This window comes from Protopterus annectens, chromosome 2.part1, assembly GCF_019279795.1.
Source record: "Protopterus annectens isolate FY-2018-M chromosome 2.part1, PAN1.0, whole genome shotgun sequence".
NCBI classification, from domain to species: domain Eukaryota; kingdom Metazoa; phylum Chordata; order Ceratodontiformes; family Protopteridae; genus Protopterus; species Protopterus annectens.
This window is the reverse complement of record NC_056729.1, coordinates 1,075,996,991-1,076,019,612: the sequence shown is the minus strand read 5'-3', so window position 1 is coordinate 1,076,019,612 and position 22,622 is coordinate 1,075,996,991. Positions and strand designations below refer to the sequence as shown.

The following is a 22,622-nucleotide window of genomic DNA, read 5'->3' as shown; positions in this document are numbered from 1 at the left end:
TGTTTGTCGATTACTAGAGTTTATATATAAAATATACTCATTTTCAGTCTGCTTGAATACCATTTGTACAACACATCCTGTGAATGAGGAATTAAAGAGTGCTAGTAATTTGAGCCAGTTGTGTTGAGGCTCCCTTACAACTTAAAAAAAATGTGTATGCATTGTATGCATGACATCATGTCCTATAAAACAATATTTCTTTGGATCTTATGACAGAAACCATATAATCAATTCAATCTTAAATGTTGTGTATCTTAAATGTTTTGTAATGTATGACTAAAAATCTTCACCAATGGTTTTCTTTAGGGACTGTTTGATCTAGGGAGCATTTATTAAGCTTTAGGCATATCTAAAGGATCATAGCTATAGAGATGGCATAAAAAATGTTACTACTGCCTTTCAGACAAAAAAAATAATTATACTTTCTGCCTTGCTGTTATTAGCTTCACACATCTTTCTATTTATTTTTAATTTTACTCTGTCTTGTAATGTGATGATTCCTACTGTCTAATTTAAATTTTCAATGCTTAATTCTACTTATGACTGCTTATGTGTACTACTTTACAACACTCTATTTACCAGTTTTGTTTTCCTCCTTTATTATACAGAAATGCAAGTCTATATAGGATTTGAATTCACTGTAGAAACTCAAAATATAAGTGAAATTTACAGAACGTAAACCATGGTTGTTGTAGACAACATCCACTGATTTTGATATAATGTGCTTATTAAAATGCAATTCAGAAGAATTTTCAGCAAGAATAACTGCCTGCTTTCTTTGCACAATCTGTTAATACATTTCTCTTTTATTAATCAGAAGATGAGTGTTGATAAACTATGTACATATTTAATTGATATCCTTCAATCAACAGAGACTGATGTTTCATGTAACAATCCAGTGGGTAAGAATGACGCATCCATTCTTTGGTACTGTCCTGGTGACCAGGTAGGGGACGTGAACATGACTTGCACAGATGGAAAATGGGTCATTCTGTCATCATACTGTGTATCAGCACAGCTGAGAGCAGTATATGAATATGCTGTGGTAAGTGCATAGTAAAAATATATATATTACATTAAATTGTAATGTAGTAATACCTGTGCTTGTAATTTTTTTTGTTGTTTAGCTAATACTGTGTTGAGTATTTGTGCAGCTTAAGAAAGATAGCTATAAACTGCATATTGTATCCAAATGCTTTTAACATAATTGGAAGTTAATTTTTTATAATTGCTAGCAGGATAGTCAAGAATGCATAGATTACTAATAATAATTACAGAATTATACCATATTCCTGAAAAGTTACAGCATTAAATTTAGATTTAGTCTCTCTTCAAAAAAATTTAAAGGCACTAGGTCACACATAAAGTGCATACGCACACATATAGGTGAATGAGATGGCAGCAGCAACACCATATAGTTTTATATCTATATATATATATATATATATATATATATATATATATATATATATATATATGTGTGTGTGTGTGTGTGTGTGTGTGTGTGTATGGACATAGATACATAGATATATAGATAAAAATGGTTTAGTATCACAGTCTTGAAGCCCACAAGCTTGAAGCCCATAATCCTGAGACCACAATATTGAAAGGTCAAAATGCTAAAGACCACAGTGTCAAAAAATCTTGAATACTGAATCCCCTATGAGTGTGAACCCTGGAACGAGTGCAAATATACATCCTGCAGGGTGGGAAATGTTCAAGAGTTTGATATTGTGGACTTCAGCAATTCGCTCTTTTGGGTAGATAATTCCATCTTGTTTGATCATTACGTGGCATCATTATCTGGAAATCCTTTTACTTAGCTTATTTAATTACCATAGGAATATAATTAGGGTCTAAAGAGATGAATTACTGCCTTATACTCAGCATTGATCAGATGTCAAATGATTAGACGGACCCCAATGGTTCTTAACCAAAAAGATCACAGGCCTAAAGCCCTGAGTTACCAAGAGATGCTGGAACATCTATTCCTTTATTCGGTGTCTTACAGACATTTGTGGAGAGATCTCTGTCTTGCTTATGATGCCATTAGAGGCATAACTGTCTGGACCTCCTGTTTCTCTGCAAGTCCAGTGTCTTCAACAGTACTAGAACCAGGGATGTAAAGCTTTACCAACAAATAAATAAGATATGATAAAAGGATACATTTGTAACCTAGCACCTCTATAACCTTTGAAATAAGCTTCCATTGCATGTTAATCAATGTGACTCACTATTTCCCCTAAACATAAAGCAGATGACTGCATGGGTATACACAAATTTATGTCAGGATTGACTTGAATTCCCATGCTGGATAAAGGACATGCTGCCTGAGGAAGGGTACTTTGCAAGCCTAGAATGGTTATGAGGCTCAGTGGCTTTGTAATCTGTAGCAATTTTGAATTTATTAATGCAATGTAACAACAACATATCTCTACTATGGCGCTATTTCTGTTATCTCATTCATATGATTTTCTGTTCTCCATGTTTTGTCAGTGTAAATTTTGGACCATACATGCCCTTCTTGGTTACACAGGAAATAGTTGACCTCAGAACAGTGGTATACACTGGAATCAATGACTTCTTCTTTGCCTATGGCACTTGATGTGATGCTTTAGGCTGATTTCATTTGTTCCCTTATACCAATGTGCGCTGCATAGCAAACCCTTGTTCTGCATCTGTTTCCTGCCAACTAAACAGAAATCAACTCCTTTTGCCTAAGCCTACATTCCTGGTCTACCAAACAAATCCTCATATTCTTGCAAAGTACTGGGTGCTTGCCTTCTTATCCTAAGGTCTCCAAGTAGTAGCCTGACACTCACACACCCAACTATGAAAGTTTTTTTATAAGTTTCAGGTGTGGGATTTTAAAAGTCAAAATGCATACTCTTTATTTCATATATAATCAAGACAAATAGATTCAGAAATTTTTGACCAAGCATGCATTGACTTACCCATAGCCTTGTTCAATCTGATGTTGATTAAACAACTCTTTAAATTGTCTGTACAAAACTATCAAATGTGTCCCCTTCTCTACAATGAGTAAACACGGTAATACTGACCTTTGGCTTCTAGGAATGAATTTCACTCCTGCTACTTATATGTAATTCTTTCTCATAGAGCCTCTCCTTGTCTTGTACTATGACCAGCTCACAATTACACTTCTGTTTCTCCTTTTTGACTTCAAGCTGTTTCTACTCTTTCTCTGACTGTACCTTAAGCCTCTGCATTCTCTTTGATGCTTGATGTATAAGTATCACATGTCTAGCTTGAGTCTTTTTAATTCAAGCTGTATTTGTATATCAACAGGAGACACATTGATTGGGTCTTTTGCTCCATGGTGCACACCTATGGTTGTTGTCAGGCTGTTTCCATGTCCAGCTGAACTCTGATTGAAAACATGGTAGCTGTTTAGTTATCCATTTTCAAGCCAGTATGTGGGATTCCTTTTGATGTTCACTCTTTAACCAGATGTGTCACTGATATTTTATAATATTCTTCTGATCTCATCTTGCCTGTGTGTGTTAGAGGTAGTAGGCATTAAGACTATATGGCAAAAGTGCATGTATGTCTTTGCTTATGATCAAGGCTTGCCACATCTGAACAACTAACACACTGCACAGCAAAAGGATTTCATCAAATTCAGTCTATGTCCAGTGCCTTCTAATTTGGCCAATAATAAACTGAGACACACACACACACACACACACACACACACACACACACACACACACACACACACACACACACACACACACACACACACACACACACACACACACACACACACACACACACACACACACTGCTTCCTAGGAGGGATTACTAATGCTTCTCCCCTTTCCTTCATTTATGATAAATATTTCCACCAGCCAAACTCTTCTGGCATCAAAGATTCATTTATTGAACACTCCACCAGTGAGTGAACAATATATTAAATTATAGTAGCTTATGACCAAAAGAATCTTTTCAAAAAGGGTGAAAGAGTGAATGTCATCATTTACCTCAATACTGTGAAGTAACACTTGTAAACTAGTAAATAAAACACTGGCCACAATCTTTTGTAATTGAATAAGTAAAATTGTTTTACTTAATAGCAGTGGTGGCTGGTGACTTCAAATCAAAGGGGGGCTGCAGGAGACAGCTGAGTGGGTGGGGCCAATGGGAAAGGGTGCGGCCAACTAGAAAGGGGAGGGGCTATGCTCAAAACCACAAAAACTGTAACTTTAATTAAATATGCTGCCCTGGGTGCCAAACTGTCATTATGAGAGTCCAATCAAAACAAAATGAAGTGTAGAAGAAAAAATATATTTCAATGCATTGGCTGCATGAAAGAATTCGTATTTCCGCGGCTTCGACATTTTCATTTTTCAAACTTCCCCGTTTGAACTTCTTTGAACAACTTGACGGTCGATTAAATAACATAGACTCTTTATAGCAACACCCCAAGATGGGTGAATTAGCCTTCATCCAGTTTGCCTGTAATCAAGCTTCCACTGTGTGTGTATATGTGCATGTATGTGTGTGTGTGTGTGTGTGTGTGTGTGTGTGTGTGTGTGTGTGTGTGTGTGTGTGTGTGTGTGTGTGTGTATGCATGTGTGTGTGTGTCTGTCTGTCTGTGTATGCGTATGTGAAAAAATACCATCACTTTCACTGAATTGCAGTAAAAAAGTTAACAAGTTATTATCTTTCAAACCTAAGACAAAAATATATCATAAAGCATCAAAGATTTAGACCATCCCAGCTTTGGGGACATGTACCATGGAGATCTAGAACCCCATGGCTTCTGAGGACCTAGCATTCCCTAAACACCCCCCACACACACACACACACAGCTTCATACAGTTATTTCAGTGCAGTGTTGGCCAATTACAATCCATTGAAATGATGTAGATAAAAGTTAAAGAATAAGACAAGGGGTGTAAACAAAAGAAGGAAATCATGCAGGTGGTATGAAGAGGATCTCAGGGAATGCAAGACAAGCAGGAATGTATCTTCTTGGGCTATTATGTCCACTTACTTAAGTCCACTTATGTCTTCAATGCCTGCCCGCAATTTACTCACGTTCTGCAGTTTGTTATTATCTTAATATGCACAAGATGACAAGTAAATTGGGCTGAGTGTATCAAGAAGCAGTAAATGATTACTGATATGGATGGAAGTTGGCAGAATGGTTAAGGTATTTGCCTTACAAACAGAAGGTGCAGGGTTTGATTCTCAGATGGGGTAATTGGCTATGCTTAAAAATAGCCCACAAGGGCAGTTAGCCTAGTACAAATCTATTAACCTATGACATTCATATTGCTATAAGAAGAATAGTGTTAAACGTCAGTAGTAGCTCCCCTATTCATCCCTGTTCTGGATCTGCCACTGCATTTTTAGTAGGTGGCAGAGTGTAAATAAATGAGAGGAGGGCTTGGGAGATAGTGTGGTGAAGTGGGCTGATAAAGCAGCCATACAGTCTAGGATTAAGTAGATCAGTATGTGATGTTGCCCAGCGCAGCACTCCTCTGGTTTCAGTGGGCAATTTTTTTCACCAAGAAGGGTTTTCTGATGAAATCTATGTGAGACTCTGATTTTCACCCACTGGAAAGATATGGCAGCATTGACAACCAGTTCACCCTTAGTTATTCCTGATTTCACCCCTTACTTGATGTCTCTCTGGAACATTAGGTTGAGCCTCCTATCCCTTTGAATGGGCTAGTGTGGTTTAATTCTCTTCCATGTATCTGGCCTGTGGTTTACATCTGTCTTGGTTAATGGATCATAACGCCCATCCTTCTGTGGTCATATTTTGGGATATATGAACTTTCCAAATGAAGCTACTATCATCAGTGTTCAGATAGCTGGCTGATGGCTCTGAAGGATCAAGTGGGCTGCCACACCAAATTTGATTCACATCTCATGCAGACTTTTTGTTCTGTGATCATTACATTTAACATTATTCCTCTTCTTATAGCAATATAACTTGGGAACTAAATGTAATTTCACTAACCTCTGTCAAAGTGTCTCAAGAGTCTTTTGTTTGTTGTTTGTAATTGCTTATCATTAGCATATCTGTGAAAATTAGACTTCAATAAGCCTACTTTTGTACTAAGGTTAATTTTTTACAGACTAGATGTTCAATGTATATTCTTTGGCTGCATACATAAAGTTTTTTTCCATAAATAAGAAACTGTTCAGATTGTGTTGCAGTTGCTTTTTGTCTGGCTTGTTATATCTCATTACCTTTTTTAAGGTTTGTACAAGTCTTTCTGCTTCTCTACTGACTGGTGACTGGATAAATGGGGCAGAAGTACAATGTGTTATGGCATTCAGCTTCAGGAAGTGCAATATGTATAGCTAGGTCATATATTTAAAAGGGAAAGTGTTAACAATTTCTGTCATGATAGAAGAACCCCATCAAGGAACTGGCCATTCCAATGACTCACTGAGTCTTGATGTTATCATTTTTCACCCTGTCCTCCTTCTTGAGTGACAGTTCATATAAGCACATTACTTTTACAGACCCAGGCACACAGTTGGAGTGTGCAGATGGAAGGAGTTATTGGTTTAGGTTTCCCCTACACTTACTCATTTGAGGGATCCACCACACGGATACTGTTTTCCTTACTAGTACTGGATAACTTAGCGCATGCAGTACAAGTTTATGTGTGTGTAATATGATGATTGTTTGCTCCCTTCTTGACCTCACTGCAGCTGCCCATCAGCTGCCACCAGGTCCTTTCCTCATTCAGTGAGTCTACCGTATCTGCCTTGGCCTTCCATGGGCTCAACAACCTGACCCAGATCCAGGGTCTGGGAGAAGATCAATGACACTGGCACACCATCACACTGCATGACCCTAACTCTGGCCAGCCTATGGTATATTTATGAACTCTACAGAACTCTATCTCTAAGTTTTATTTTGGTTTTACCCATAAAAATAGATTAAATATACATATAATAGGGTCTATATCAGAAGACCGAATGGAAATAACAGTGAAAGGCAAAACATCGAAAAGACCGGTCCTCGAACAGCCCCTCACATCCCCTGCTAAATATATATACCAACTCTGAGATCACATTACAGTGAGGAAAGGGCAACTATACCAATCTTCACTGTACCGCAATTTCACAAACAGCACTTCAAGGTCCAGTCTTTTCGATGTTTTGCTGTTTGCTGTTATTTCTATTCAGTCTTCTGATGTTATTGTCATTGGTCTTTCAGCTTTTCCCAGTAAGGGGTCACCACAGCGGAACTCCGGTCCACTAATGATTGGCAGTAGATTTTTACGAAATGTCCAGGTGCCAGCTCAACGTTCAACCTTCAAAGAAGGCATGGCCATTTACGCACGCATGTTTTTCGAATGCTACCTAACCACGGGGAGGACATGCAGACTCCACACAGAAGGCACTCCCAAGCCAAGCCGAGAATCAAATGGGAGAACCTCTTGCTGTGAGGTAACAATGCTACTGCCGTACCACCGCGGCTATCTGCCCATTCGGTCTTCTGATCTAGATCCCATATAATAGGATACACAATTCCTACAGTACGACAAGAAAAATACCAAAATTTTCAAATGGTATGTTATTAATAGCTTCAAAACTAGAAACTATTACTCCACAACATGAACCAGCACCATGCACTATTGATGTAACTAATAGGCTGAAGGGAGTCACATCAATGTGCAATAGAAATGTAGTTAATTTAGGATGTTCAGTAAACATATATGCCTAAACAGGCTGTGCTATGGATTCTGGGAAGTAGATAATATCAGCACAGAGTTATAGCAAGAAGTTCATAAGCTTAACATATAGCAAGAAGTTCATAAGCTTAACAATCTAACCTGTAAGTATATATAAGCAATTATTTTTGAAGGAAGTTAGTAACTGACTTCTTGTTTTGGTAAGAAGATTTTTTTTTGTTTTTGTAATAAACTTGCAAGGTATTGTGCAACATATCTGCCATTTGTTTTTCCCCCTTTTATAATTATTTGTTGTCATTATGGGGTTCCCCACTGGTGTATTCTAGGAATATGTTTTCAGATGCAACCAGATCAGAAATGCCTTGTAGACCAGGGAAATGCCACTTCTAACTAATCTGATTGAAACAAAAAATATCGACAGTTCGTGATGCCTTCCTGATTAGACTTTTTTTTGGTGGGGGGGGGTGCCTCACAATGAACATTGAACACTAAGGCTCACAACCACTTTATAGGCACATTCATTTTTGAAGGAGAAAATCATACTGTCCATTCATTTTCCTGGGGTGAGTGCTAAGCAAACTTGAAGTTGCAGTCATTATCCTTGAGCCGAGAATCAGTATTTTCTCTTTAAAACTTAATAACCTCTGCACATCTTCTTTGCAAACAAAAAGAGATGGTATGCAGTGGGTCTTTTTGACATATGTAATCCCTTGTAGACTGCTCCTGTATCTGATCCAAGTCTTCAATAGACCTTGAGTCTACCATGGAGGGAGAGTGCCCAAGTACACACCTCTTTACCTGGACATAAAGAAGTGTGAACAGGTTTGGCCTCATCACTCATCTCATCACTAATGCCAGCTCCAACAGGTACATGAGCAACTAATCAAACTTAAGTCAGCTAGTCATAGTCAGGTTTTTATCCCTTTATGGAAACGAGCTGACAGCTTTTCTGATTGCTTTAGATTTGTATTCTTATACATTTTTTAGAAAAAAAGCATTGCTCTTCTTCAAGTTCTTTCTGGTGGCCTCAAGGCTACAAAATCCAATGTTGAACTGGATAATGTAACAGATCAGTGCAGTGACCTCCCTGAAGTGAGTTACAAAACACATTTTTCTGACTTTGTTAGATATACCCAAGTCAGATTGTAAGTTACTGTCCATCATTGTCCATAGATCTTTTAAAAACTGTGCTTTTTTTCTGATTTCACTGTATGTTGCCCCCTTTGCCATGTCTCATGGTGCTACATATACTAGTAATAAGTGTAACATAATTACTGCTGCGCTAAGTGCATATTTTCTAGACCATCCTAGAGAAATTCAACATCCTTACTGAAGTTATTATATCCTGTTTACAATCATCTGCAGGTTTTGTTATCTATAAAAAATTCCAACTTTTATATTTGAAGAGGACAACTTGAAAACAATTATACAGCCTTATGAGAAACTAACCATGTCAGAAAAGAAAGTAAACCCCACCCGAACATGACTCCTGAAACTTAAAGAGCATTTTGCCATTGAATTGTGTACAAATTGACATTTGATGCTTTCAGTTTTTCAGTTATTCCATAATGAAGAAAAATTGCCAAATGTCTTACCAAGTTCAGGCTTTAAAGTTTGTACTGTCTGCCCTTCATTAACACCTGGTGTTATCTTTTCAGTGAATAATATAAGAATCAAAAAGTAAGATTCCCCTTCACAAACCCATATTTTTCCTTAATTAATAAAAAAGCTAATAAAGGCAGGTCACTTTGTCATAGGTCTATCTATCTTGTTGGAAAATATTTAGTATCATTCTTTCTGTGATTTTTTTAAAGACAGGGTGAAGATCTTTCTATTTCTGTTAAACTTAAGAAGTCTGACTTAACTTGTAGAAACCACAGATAAGTTTCTGGTGCCAAAATTATTATAAGTATGAGAATGCATGTAAAATCATTACCCTCTCAAATTAAACTATACAGTGCACTTCAAATCTGAGTATTAATTAACATGTTGTAGGAGTAGTGGAACATACCCCTGCCATTGGTGAAGCTTTATTTATTAATGTTGAAAATAAATTGTAGTTTCTACATTTCCTTTTTTTTCCTTTATACTGCCATTCAGTAGGCCACCCCCAATAATAACTATCATCTGCAAGGTCCTAAATTAAAAGACTAGAAATTAAAACTGTTTCAGAAGCCAGAATCTCTCTCCCCTGGATTCGGAATGTATGGTACCACTAAACAGCAGTGATAAATGTTTCTTTCTCATGGGTTTTGGTCACCCAGTGTCAATATTCATAAAGGCAAATTCCATTAAGGAAGCTGAAACATAAACTGAACAAAAATGCCTACCTTACACAGTCTCCCACAGCTGACACAGCTAAACCATGCACTAGCCAAACTTTCAAACAGTAAATCACTTCTTACAAAATCTTGCTGTTGCTAACATGCCAGAAGGGGGTTATAATATTCCAAACAGTCTTTTAAAAGAACTGAAAGTAGTGGAAAGTTTCAAAGCCCCCATGCTAAAGGATAATGCTGTCCAAGCTGTAAAATCCTTTACTAATACATTCTACGGGCACGAATGCATGGATCGTGCTATCCCAAGCAAAACCAAGACTCACTCCTCCAAGAAAAGGAAACCAGTCTGGTGGACCCCTGCCATAAACAAGCTATACAATAGAAGGAGGAAACTTGTACAGAAAATAGTAAATTCCCCAGAAGGGAAGAAATCCCTGATCAGTATCAGCAAGAAACTACGATCCCTCATAAAATCATCCAAGACGAGCTTCAAAAGAAAAATTGCCAAGGACTCCAAAGATAACCACAAGGCATTCTTTAGCTATGTCAAGAATCTAAGTGGCAATGCTCAGATCTGCTCGGAGTTAGTACAGAATGGCACAAAATACACTGAACCGACTGATATCGCCAACATCCTGGCAGACAGGTTCAGTGCAAACTTCACCCCCTCTCACCCCCAAAAGGGCCCATAACCATAGCAGAAGAATGTAGAGCCCCTGAAATCACAGGCACTCAGGTTAAAACAGCCCTCTCCTAAGCCAAAAACACAACATCAATAAGACCAGATGGTGTCCCAGGCTGCGTCCTACATGAACTCAAAGATGAACTAACCCCTCACCTAAACACACTGTTCAATCTTAGCCTCTCCACAGGCTATATATATCCATAAAGTGGCGCAAAGCAATGGTTATTCTGCTCCACAAAGGAGGAGCCACAACAGACCCCAGGAACTATTGCCTTATAAGCCTGACTAGCTTGGTGTGCAAGGCTATGGAGCGCATCATCATGGAACTCATTCACAAAGACATTGGGAACCTCCAAACACTGGATCCTACCCAGTTCAGCTTTGTTAAGGGCAGATCATGCCTCCTAAACCTGGTGGACTTCTTTGAGACAGTTACCAAGGCTATAGACGAGGGAGAGATGGTACACACTGCTTACCTAGACCTCGCAAAGGCCTTCAACACCATTCTCCATTCTGGTATTATAGACAAGCTCACCAGCCTGAGCATGAACCCCTACATCACAAGATGGATTGCCAACTGGCTCATGGACAGAACCCACATGGTGAGAATTGCGTGAGCTAGGTTCAACTCTAAACCGGTTACAAGTGGTGTTCCCCAGGGCTCAGTCCTAGGACTCCTCCTCTTCGGCATATACTCCAAAAGGGTCTCACTGAGATGGATACCTGGTGTCAAAATCATGGCCTTAAGCTAAATGCCAAAAAGTGCATAGCCATACCCTTTTGAAAAATCAAAGTACCCACAAACTACCACTTAGGTGGTAGTCCCCTAAATACGGAAGACGTAATAAGAAATCTGGGGACCCAAGTAAATAGTAATCTCCCCTTTGATAATCACATTGCCAAAGTGGTTAGGAAATCCTTTTATGTGGCCGACGTAATCAGAAAAGGGTTCACATCCAGATCAAAAGTGGTCATTGTGCCCCTCTACTCATCACTCATCAGACCCATCATAGAGTACAAGCCCCATTTGGGATGTACCTTGCAAGACACCTGCAGCAGCTGGAAAGACCACAGAAGTATCTCACCAAGAGGATCACTGGCCTCAAACAGATGCCCTATGCAGCTCGACTGAAGAAACTCCAGCTGTACTCGGTTGCATAACCGCCTACTCAGAGGTGATCTCTGCCTGACATACAAGGCCACGTCCAACCCAGAACTGATGGACATGCTCCACCTAAAGAAAACTATATCCCCTATTTAGGGATCTAAACCTCACCATAACAATAAATAGGACGTGCTGGGGGGATAGATTCCTTTCCCAGAGACTTCCTATGCTTTAGACCAAGATTCCAATCTACATTAGGCAGAGCTCCTCGCTAACACTCTTCAAGAGAAACCTTGACGAGTGGATGGGAAACAGAAAGTTTACCCCAGGGATCACTTCAGTGTCTCTGTTGGACAGAGGCACAGGGAACTAATCTAAGGGGGCGGCAAAAGCCAACACATTCTGGCTAGGTTTATAAATGTTGTCTAGTACCTACCTATGAACCTATGAACATATTGTTCAACAAACACTGGAAAAGACCCATATTTTGCATAAATATAGAACTTGTCAGCAAACCATCCCTGTCACTTTATTAGACAGCCCTAAATTATCTTTCACTAAGTAGACAAACCCCCGGATTCATGAAGCTCGGCGCAAGGCCGGTGTAAGGCCTGCGCTGGCCGTATAAATGGTGTAGTAGCGCCATATGCATACTAATGAAGGTGCGCTACCACATCCACGTGCACAGGACACGTGCGCGAGTGCATGGGGCATTACTAAGCTGCGCCCGGAGGCGTGTCAATGTCGGCTGGTGATGAGCAACCTAAACTGCTGAATATTATAGCCTGCCTGCAATAGTAATCGCACCTATCAGTGTCCGTGGATAATGAAACGTATGCAAAACATGCAAGACAGTTCCCGGCCACACAAAATGGAGAACCAAACAGAAATTCACGCAACATAATATGAGTTTCCGTCCATGGAACAAATGATATTTAAAATCATGTGTCCGTAATGTACTGCACTGTCAGAAGTTATACCCAGTGGAAGTGAAGCGCATCATGTCAGCACGCCGCCAATACACACGTCTAGCCCCATGGGTATGGTCACCAGCAGTCCCACAGTGGTAGTGATAGTACACAGCAGGGCAGTTGCGGCTATATAACAACCGTAAAGAAACCGGACAGTCCAAATTGTATACCAAACACACACAAACATATGTATATTAAAATGTGCTATACACCTGAACAGGAACGTAACCGTCACATGCACATAGGATGCTATATGCGGAACTGGGATATCCAAAAGTAGAACCCATGCATGCAAATGCAATACACAACAACCCCTGTATAGCACATAACCCGCACCCATGTCCAAATGTCCACCAAATCCAGCTACCAGCCTTGCGCATCCGTACACCTACACATAGTGAGTATTCCCCATATGTAGTAGGAAGTATCGTCCTAGGCAGTGTCCGGATTGCAAATATGTATCCCACATTTGTAAACATCCCATCACAGGTACTTAAATCCAAATGCCCACGCATTAATGTTACAGCAAAATGTGTGTACATCCCTCGTGGGATAAGTAACCTGTTGAAACCTCAGAGTTGTTTACACGCCACGGTGTCCATTACTGTACACATCTGGACAAAACATGTATGTGTAGTCACAGTACTGTTCAGTTTCTACACAGACATGCAAATCATACTACGCAGGATGGAACAGCTGTCCACCATGCAGGTCACCCCACTAGGGTTGCCACCTGTTCAGATGGCCAAGGTGGGACATCCCTTGTAGAAATGTGAGAATTAGCAGGATAAAACATACCCGCGGCCAGTGCAAAGGACAGAATTACATGTGTATGCCAAGATAAAAGCTTATGCCATAGCATTTGAATAGCTTATGCTATCCCAAATAATAGTTATGTGTACCAGATACAAAATACCTGTATCATGCAACTAGTAAAGAAAATAAGAAATATATTATTGTCTTAAAATCACAGGACATTTGCCATGTCTTAGGTGTCGTCACAGGACACAACTGTCCAAAGTGGGACCTCCCCTCGCAAAGAGGAACCCTACTCCCCACTGAATTATCGACAGTATATATTCAACTCAATCACATACCAACACCACCTCTCAACCTATTACAGCAACAAAACCTGGACAAAGCCTAAAAGGATGGGTGGACAAATAGGGACAGATGTAATTACTGCTCTCACAAGCTTCGAAAGTTCACTGAATAATAGTATGTACATAAGCAGGAAATGTTGTGAAGGATGTGGGGTAGTCCCCAGTATTACAGAGGTCCATACATATATACTGTAACAAACCGTCACATATGTTGACTGTACTACTGCATACCCGTAGTTAATTCATAGTTAAGTAATGTGCAAAATAATAACCCTCGTAAGAATGAATACAGGAAATAGTCAAATGTGAATGGGAACACCACTCACCATGGATTATGTATCGTAACCACCCCCACCCATATTATGTATTGCCAACATCATAAGCTGCTGACAGGTGCCCAAACACCTGTGTCTGTAAACACAGATTAAATGTTTAAAATGGACAAACCCTGTCCATGTGCTTTGTCTGACATTTGAACATGGGCAGGGCAGTTCCGTACACCAGGTGGACAAGCCTAAACCCAGATCACCACATGAACACCCTGACAATTAAAGACCTGTATGTGTCAGGACTATAAGCCTTTGGGTTCTGAATATCCCTGCAGTGATTAAATATGCAGCTTGGGTCCAGAGCAGTAGGGAATAGGGAATGTGTAACATGTAGTACCGCATTTTTCCCAGCAGGAGAATGGATGCCTGTGACGTAAGTGAAGCGGTGAGGCATATGTTAATGTAGCTATGTACTATGGGTATGCATATAAATGAGTCAGAACACCAAACGTATAGTGGTTACAGCATCCGGCCAACGTGAATGCAGTCCCGGTTGAACAACGACTACAGCACATATAATGTGAAAGTGTAATGAATGCGTCTCTGCTGTACAGACAGTTAAAAATGTAAAGGTGAACGTGTGTTTCGCAAACGTCAGTTAACCGGATTACAGATAATTACTGGTACTGTCACAAGTAATAAAGCCCACGTAAGCACAAAGACGTAGTAAACATATGTAACCCACAATAAGGATATGCATGCGCTCCTGCGTGTAACCCACAATAAGGAAATGCAAGTGCGCCTGTGCGTGTATGATCTGCTCACAGCATAGTAAATGAATGTTGTTTCCCCCACGTTAGTTATACATGGCTCAAACCTGTTAACCTCGTAAAGTATGAAACCGGACAAAGCCATGCAAACTACCGGTACAAATAGGGACAAACCCCAGATATGTGCCAGAACAAACATAGAAAGTGGATAGAATAACGGGTGTGTCAGTAGCATGGATTCTCTGAAGGGTATGCAGTCGTAACCTGAACTGCTTTCTAGAATTCCCCACCGTAAGTCTCAAATGAAATGCCACTACATTGCCAGATAGTCACAGGTTTATGTAAAACACAGCGAAGATAAAGGGGCAACCAGCCGTACACTCTGCGACAATCTGTATAGTAGAAAGGTATGGTATGGATATAGATATATGTGTATACACATAATCCACAGACGTAAACCAAAGCAAGTTATGAAATGAGGAATGTACATGTATATATGTATACACAACAGACTTATGTCCCGTAGATATGACATATGTACATAAATAGGCCACGTTATATCTAATATGGGTAGGCAAACAGACATGCAGGAAAGGTGAATAAACCACAGCATTTCAAACCATTGGCCAGAAAGTGACAGTCCAGCAAGTTCTACACTTTAAACATGCAGATAGGTGTCCATTGCAGGACTCCAAAAATTGTTTCTTACGTAGTGTCAACCGACACTGATGCAAAATAAGTGACCACAGCAAATACAAAATAGCTGTACATGCAACAGTATCAGGTGCAAGGGTGATGACACATGTGTCGATAGAATGTATGACGTACGAACTGATATCCGGAGAGTGGGGAGTGCATATAAGTGTCTCCACACTTCAGTACCGCACACATTAAACATGTGTAATGGGTACTGTAGAGGGTTGTCAGGTATGGGAATCATGGGTATGCAGAAATGGGTCTAGGTGTTGTTTGGCAGAGATTTCATAGGCCCGCCCCGTGGGAGTGATGTGGGTATTGCACACGCCTATATTCTCAATAATGGGGCAAACCATCCACTGGATATTGCGGAAACCATTTTGGCAATATGTAAAGCCCTATATCAGTGTCATGTAGGCGATTATCATGGATGGACATGCGTACGACCAAGATAGTACCCATAACTGGCAAACTGTCAGAATAACACAGCTGCACTAAGGCATAGTACATGAAATACAAATAGGGACTATATTAGATATACCCCAGACAAAGTCAGAACGTTGTGAGAATACTGGCGTACCCATGAATATGGATGTTATGAGTGTTACTGATCATGTAATGGAAATGTCAGTCACTATTATCTACCGCACAGTTCGCAATGCCTTGCCAGCAATTTACCAGAAAGGCACATCACTATGACAAATGTAACAAGGGCAAAGGTCAAACGTCAGGGCATTTACCCATGATGTGTACAGGTTAGGGGTATGAAGGTAACCTGTTCAAAATACATGTACAGAACTAGTGATACTAGGTGAACAGGTGAGAAGAAAGACATCAGGACAAATGCGAAAACATGTACAAGTCACACGCATGTACTCCGACAAATGTGAATGACAACGTATGCCCTGTGAATGTCAATGTGGAAGGTTGATAGACACAAAAGTAATGTGTCCCTCAGGGTGTCATGCAGTGTCACCGTAACAATGTCCAGTCCCCCAGACACGTACATGAGCTCTGCCACTGACGGAAAGCGCAAATACCGGCGCACACATACGGTACATGATAGACCAATTAGTGTGGATAAGCAGCTGTTGGCCTGTGTGAGGAATACAACTGACTGGGTGGGTGTGTCCTGCAATATCAATGTAATGGCATGTGGCCTGTGATGCCGCCATACAGTGTGTGTATTGGTGTCAGAATGTTGATATTTTGTATCAGACACATACTCCGCAACTGTACAGATTTACGCAGAATGTGCAGAGTTCTGCCTCATATGTTTGGTGTGTTCCACGTAACAACAGTAACATTCTGGCACTTTCATGATAACTGAAGACATAAAATAATGACAAACATGTGAGTAAGACACCAAATCCGACAGAAAAGCCATACTAATGCAAAACCTATTATTGTGTTAACTATCTACGTTTGTAAGAGCAACATGTCAATACTGCCCCTGTGTTCCACTATCAGATAAGGCCTTGTCCAGCAACTTGCTCTAGGAGGTGTAGTGGTATGAACAGAAACAGATACATGTGTGAGGAAACAGCAATATCGACTGCAAGATAACGCAGAAGGTATGAAATGCGCTGCAGTAGGACGTGCAGTACTGTCTGCAGGTATGTGCTGACATTTCAAATGACACAGCAGTCTACATGAAGAACCTATAGGGCTGCCACCTTTACAAATGATGATAGTGGGACATACCCACAGCCATGCACACAGCACAAATAGACATACACACATCAAAACTAGGCCATGATACATGAAGCCTCCGGTGTGTACGAGTACAGTGAGAGTACAGCAAGGATAGATGTCTGCCAAGATATACAGCAAACGCCTGTAAGGGCATGTAACACTGCCCGTAACACGGACATTGCATGGACAATGTTGGGATTTGCAACATACCCCATTGGTATGTGAAAGCTATGCAAATATGCGATACATGAAACAGTCAGCTGTCCATGCAAGAGCAGAGTTATGGGCAGAAAATAGATTTTATATATATATATATATATATATAGAGAGAGAGAGAGAGATACAGACATACACACACACACACACATGTGGCAGGGCTGCTAATCGAACCTACACATGACTACCCTATCACACTACAGCATGACGCATTTACAGAACACGCTACCGAGATTACTAAACACAGCAGACACACAGGCATTCTACTAGGTGCGTGTCAACATCCGCAAAGACAAAGACGTCAGCAGGATACATCTGTGTTGCGAAGCATCTAAAAGCATAACCTGAGTCCCCAGGCGGATGGGAGCATGCACACACACACACACACACACACACACACACACACACACACACACACACACATACATCTGGCAGGCCTGGGAATCGAACTTACACCTAACTACCCTATCACACTACAGCATGACGCATTTACAGAACGCGCTACCGAAATTACTGAACACAGCACTCCCAGAGGCATACTTCTAGGTGGGTGACATCATCCATAAAGGCAAAGACACCGATAGGGAATGTATGTGTTGTGAGGCATCTAAAAGCATTACTGTGTCCCCAGGCAGCTGGAAACACACACACACACACTTGGAAGGGCCGGGAGTTGAACATACATCTACCTACTCTAACACACTACAGCATTACGCATTTACAGAATGCGCTACCAAGATTACTGAACACAGCACTCCCAGAGGCATACTTCTAGGTGGGTGACATCATCCGCAAAGGCAAAGACGCCGATAGGGAATGTATGTGTTGTGAGGCATCTAAAAGTATTATGGTGTCCCCAGGCAGCTGGAAACACACACACACACACACACACACACACACACACACACACACACACACACACACACACACAGAACGCGCTACTGAGATTACTGAACACAGCACTCCCAGATGCATACTTCTAGGTGGGTGACATCATCTGCAAAGGCAAAGATGCTGATAGGGAATGTATGTGTTGTGAGGCATCTAAAAGCATTACTGTGTCCCCAGGCAGCTGGAAACACACACACACCCACACACACACAGACACAACACAAACACACACACTTGGAAGGGCGGGGAGTTGAACACACACCTACCTACTCTAACACACTACAGCATTACGCATTTACAGAACGTGCTACCGAGATTACTGAACACAGCACTCCCAGAGGCATACATCTAGGTGGGTGACATCATCCGCAAAGGCAAAGACGCCGATAGGGAATGTATGTGTTGTGAGGCATCTAAAAGCATTACTGTGTCCCCAGGCAGCTGGAAACACACACACACACACACACACACACACACACACACACACACTTGGAAGGGCCGGGAGTTGAACATACACCTACCTACTCTAACACACTACAGCATTACTCATTTACAGAATGCGCTACAGAGATTACTGAACACAGCACTCCCAGAGGCATACTTCTAGGTGGGTGACATCATCCGCAAAGGCAAAGATGCCGATAGGGAATGTTTAGAGAGTGAGCGGTCTGAAAGCATATTACCGTCCCAAGGTAGATGTACACAAACACGCCAGTGCTGTCATCGGGCCGACTAAATATCTACGGAGCACAACAACACTAAATAGATACGGGATGCGCCACAGACAGTACACCCTTTGAGAGAGCAACAAGTGTGTTCAATGTAGGCATCCATTGTGACATTGAAATTGGACATCTGGTGCCTGGATGACCACCATGGCTATGCAGGATGTCAATGGCCATGCCCACACGCTTAGTATCACACGTCTGTGTGGAATGTACTGTGTGTCCATCTACACAATGGCGTACTGGGCATGCTCACACACTTTGCAGTTGCAAAGGGCCATCTTGCATGCATACAGAGTCTAATCATGGAAGGGCGCAGTGTGGAATGTACTGTGTGTCCATCTACACAACGGCATACTGGGCATGCTCACATGCTTAGCTGTTTGCAAAGGGCCATCTTGCATGCACATGGAGTCTAATCACGGAGGGGCACAGTTTGGAATGTACTGTGTGTCCATCTACACAACGGCATACTGGGCATGCTCACACACACAGCTGTTGCAAAGGGCCATCTTGCATGCACACGGAGTCTAATCACGGAAGGACGCAGTGTGGAATGTACTGTGTGTCCATCTACACAACAGCGTACTGAGCACACTCACACACTTAGCAGTTGCAAAGGGCAATCATGCATGCAGATGGAGTGTACACACAGAAGGGCACAGTAAGGTATAACTGCCCTCACGCACAGGGTGGTCACACATGCTGTGACCTGTACACACACAGCTGCCATCACAACTGTCACAGGTGCAGGTCACACACGTACACACTGCAGTGTACACTGTAGCTGTCAAGTCAGCACCATGTCATTGGTGCAGCACTACACAGCCTTACGGTCACACAACACCATGTGACACATGACCACTGGGCTTTACAGCAGTGTACACCAGCTGTGCAGAGTACACACATACCAACAGGGATCCAACAGGTGTTATGCATTGCAATGATACCAGTATACATGAACAGGTCAGCTCAAGACATACCATGGCCCTTACACAGCACAGCTGTGTACCAATGAACACTCGTCTGGGTATGTCATACATGTGATTGTGTGGATGTGTGCATGGACTGCAAACACAACACATACATACATACATGGTCTTTGATGTACCTCGTGCATAACACTGGTCTAATCAATGCTACACACGCGAATTGAAGGTGGGCCCATGTCTGTTGAATGCTCACACTACAGAAGGTAGCAGTGTTGACTGGGACACATACCCTTGTACTGGTCGCCTGTGACACCCCTGATATCATACCACAGTCCATGTGTTATGTATGTCAAAACACATGTCCAACAATAGCAATGCATACAAACATGGCAACAGGAGACACATGTGACATCTGTACTGTGCATGCAGCAAACATGCATGTGCAGTGGCCGATGTCCGTAACATACTTGCACCTACCTACGACATGCAGACGCACTGCAGACCCATCATTGACATCTGTATACGGTGACATACAAACAGCACGTATGGAGAGATGTGTGTACATAATGTGGTGAACCACCTGTCCAGATGTATGTGTGCAGGGGGTGGCTCACAGTTGTATCACACACCATCCTATCATGCCATGTGCTAACTGTACGCTATGTCGCTGTTACGTGACGGTGCTGACATAATGCATACACAGCGGTCAGGTGTTAACAACTATATGTCATATGGCACCTGTAACACCTACAACCTCCCGTGTGTATATAGCAGCACATTTGCCAGATATAGCGTTGGTACACATAATGCAATCAATACCGCTGCATGTCCATCAAACGTGTCATCATATGGCAGGTGTATCATTCCCAGCACTGCCATGTGTGTCCGAATGTGTGACCAGGGATGCCACATATCGCGGGGAATATGTCCCAGTTGCTACACATCCCTGTACACCATTGTAGAGATCTGTACATATGTCAGTGTGGGAAGCATGACGTTCACCGGAGAGGTGCATCACACACATCAGCTGTCCGTATACACATGTGTGGTCACCACAGTGTGTGTGTGTGTCTGTATTTATGTCTGGTGCTTGGTGTGAGTGTGTATGCTAATATACAGTGGGAAATTATCACTGGCCCCACGTGTTGACTAACCCATAATGGTGATGCATTGCACAACCCTGTTGATGCCATAGGTCCCAGCCATACTGGCTAACTGTGCATGTCCCTTCTCTGTGACATGTCGTGTGGGTGCATAGTACTGTGAGGGTGATGACCACACAGGCAAGGGTCCCCAGCTGCACACTATGGGGTGTGCGTTATAGTGGTGTACACCCTGTGAATGTGGCCATGTTCACGTACTGTTACAGGGTCCTACTGCTGCACAGTGTGGCCTCCAGCTACCAAGTGACACCTCACATCATCATTGGCCAGGCCGCTGTGTACAACCGCTGCACCATGTCACCATACCTGTAATATGTCCTGCTATGTATGTCATGTCTCTGTCCAGTGTAGCCCGTGGCACCGACCACATGCGTCAGGTGCAGTATATTTGGGACATATGTGTTATGTTGGTGTGTCCAACAGTCAGGATGAGGGTACATGTAGCATGCTGATATTGCCAGACGTGCCTGTGTGTACTCCACAGTTACAAGTGGGGGACTGCAAACACTGCTACCTGTAGGCACATGCAAGTACACCATAGGAGGGAACCAGGGTATCACAACCAACATGGTGCTACAGATGTAACTGAGACACATACCGTGAACACATCACAATGCATGCTGCACCTGCACTACATGGTGTGACTGGTGCATGTCGACAGTACACGACCTATGTCACATACACAACTCAGTATTCACATACAACCACTGCAACATACACATCCCTCACTATGCATACACAGGTATTACATACACCTGTCACTATGCTGTTCACCCTGTGCATCAGAATATTTGTGCATAACCCTGCACCGATGGTGTGGATGACAGGGATGTTGCTCAGGCTTCATCATATGCACAGGGTGATATGTTTCCCAGGGGCATAGGCTGCACCAATGGATAACATCATGTGTGTGTGTAAGGGCCAGGGAGTTGTCTGGACATGTCTGTACAGAATGCATGTGGATGTTGTGGAGCCCTACAGTTGTGTTTGCTGTGTGCGTGTATGTGTGTACACAGTTCTGTCATTTGTGATGCCTACACGGGGTATAATTGACAGCCCCAGATTGTACAGTGCAGGTTGTACAGCTCACTGTGTCCGTCCACAGCCACGTGACCTGTGCCTGCCTGGGGTTGCACGGGCACTACCAGGTGGAGGTACAGAGTGGCTACTGTCTGACGACACATGTCCGCTGGAACCGTGTCCCAGCTGAGACCATCCAGGGCCACGTCCACGTGGCCTGCTGTGTCCTGGTGTTGACAGCGCAGCACCAGCTGCACTGCTACTGCTACCGGCACTATGGGAGCGGGCATGTGAGGTGGCATGCTCACGTCGACCTACACTAGGTGGTGTTGCTGGCTCACGCCCACGTGGCCTACGCCTCACTCCTACCAGGTGTTCCAGCACAGACAGCTCACGCCGCGGATTGCCCCGGCT

The 22,622-nt window shown here is 42.2% G+C and overlaps 1 protein-coding gene across 2 annotated transcripts in view; it reads left to right on the top strand.

Moving 5' to 3' along the window:
* LOC122794328 overlaps positions 1-22,622 on the top strand; it is a 1,793,522-nt gene that overhangs the window by 1,559,217 nt on the left and 211,683 nt on the right. For both annotated transcript variants that reach the window (XM_044062632.1, XM_044062631.1), the window contains one exon: positions 873-1,045. In XM_044062632.1, the coding sequence (XP_043918567.1) occupies positions 873-1,045 (173 nt within the window). The remainder of the gene's footprint in view (positions 1-872; positions 1,046-22,622) is intronic.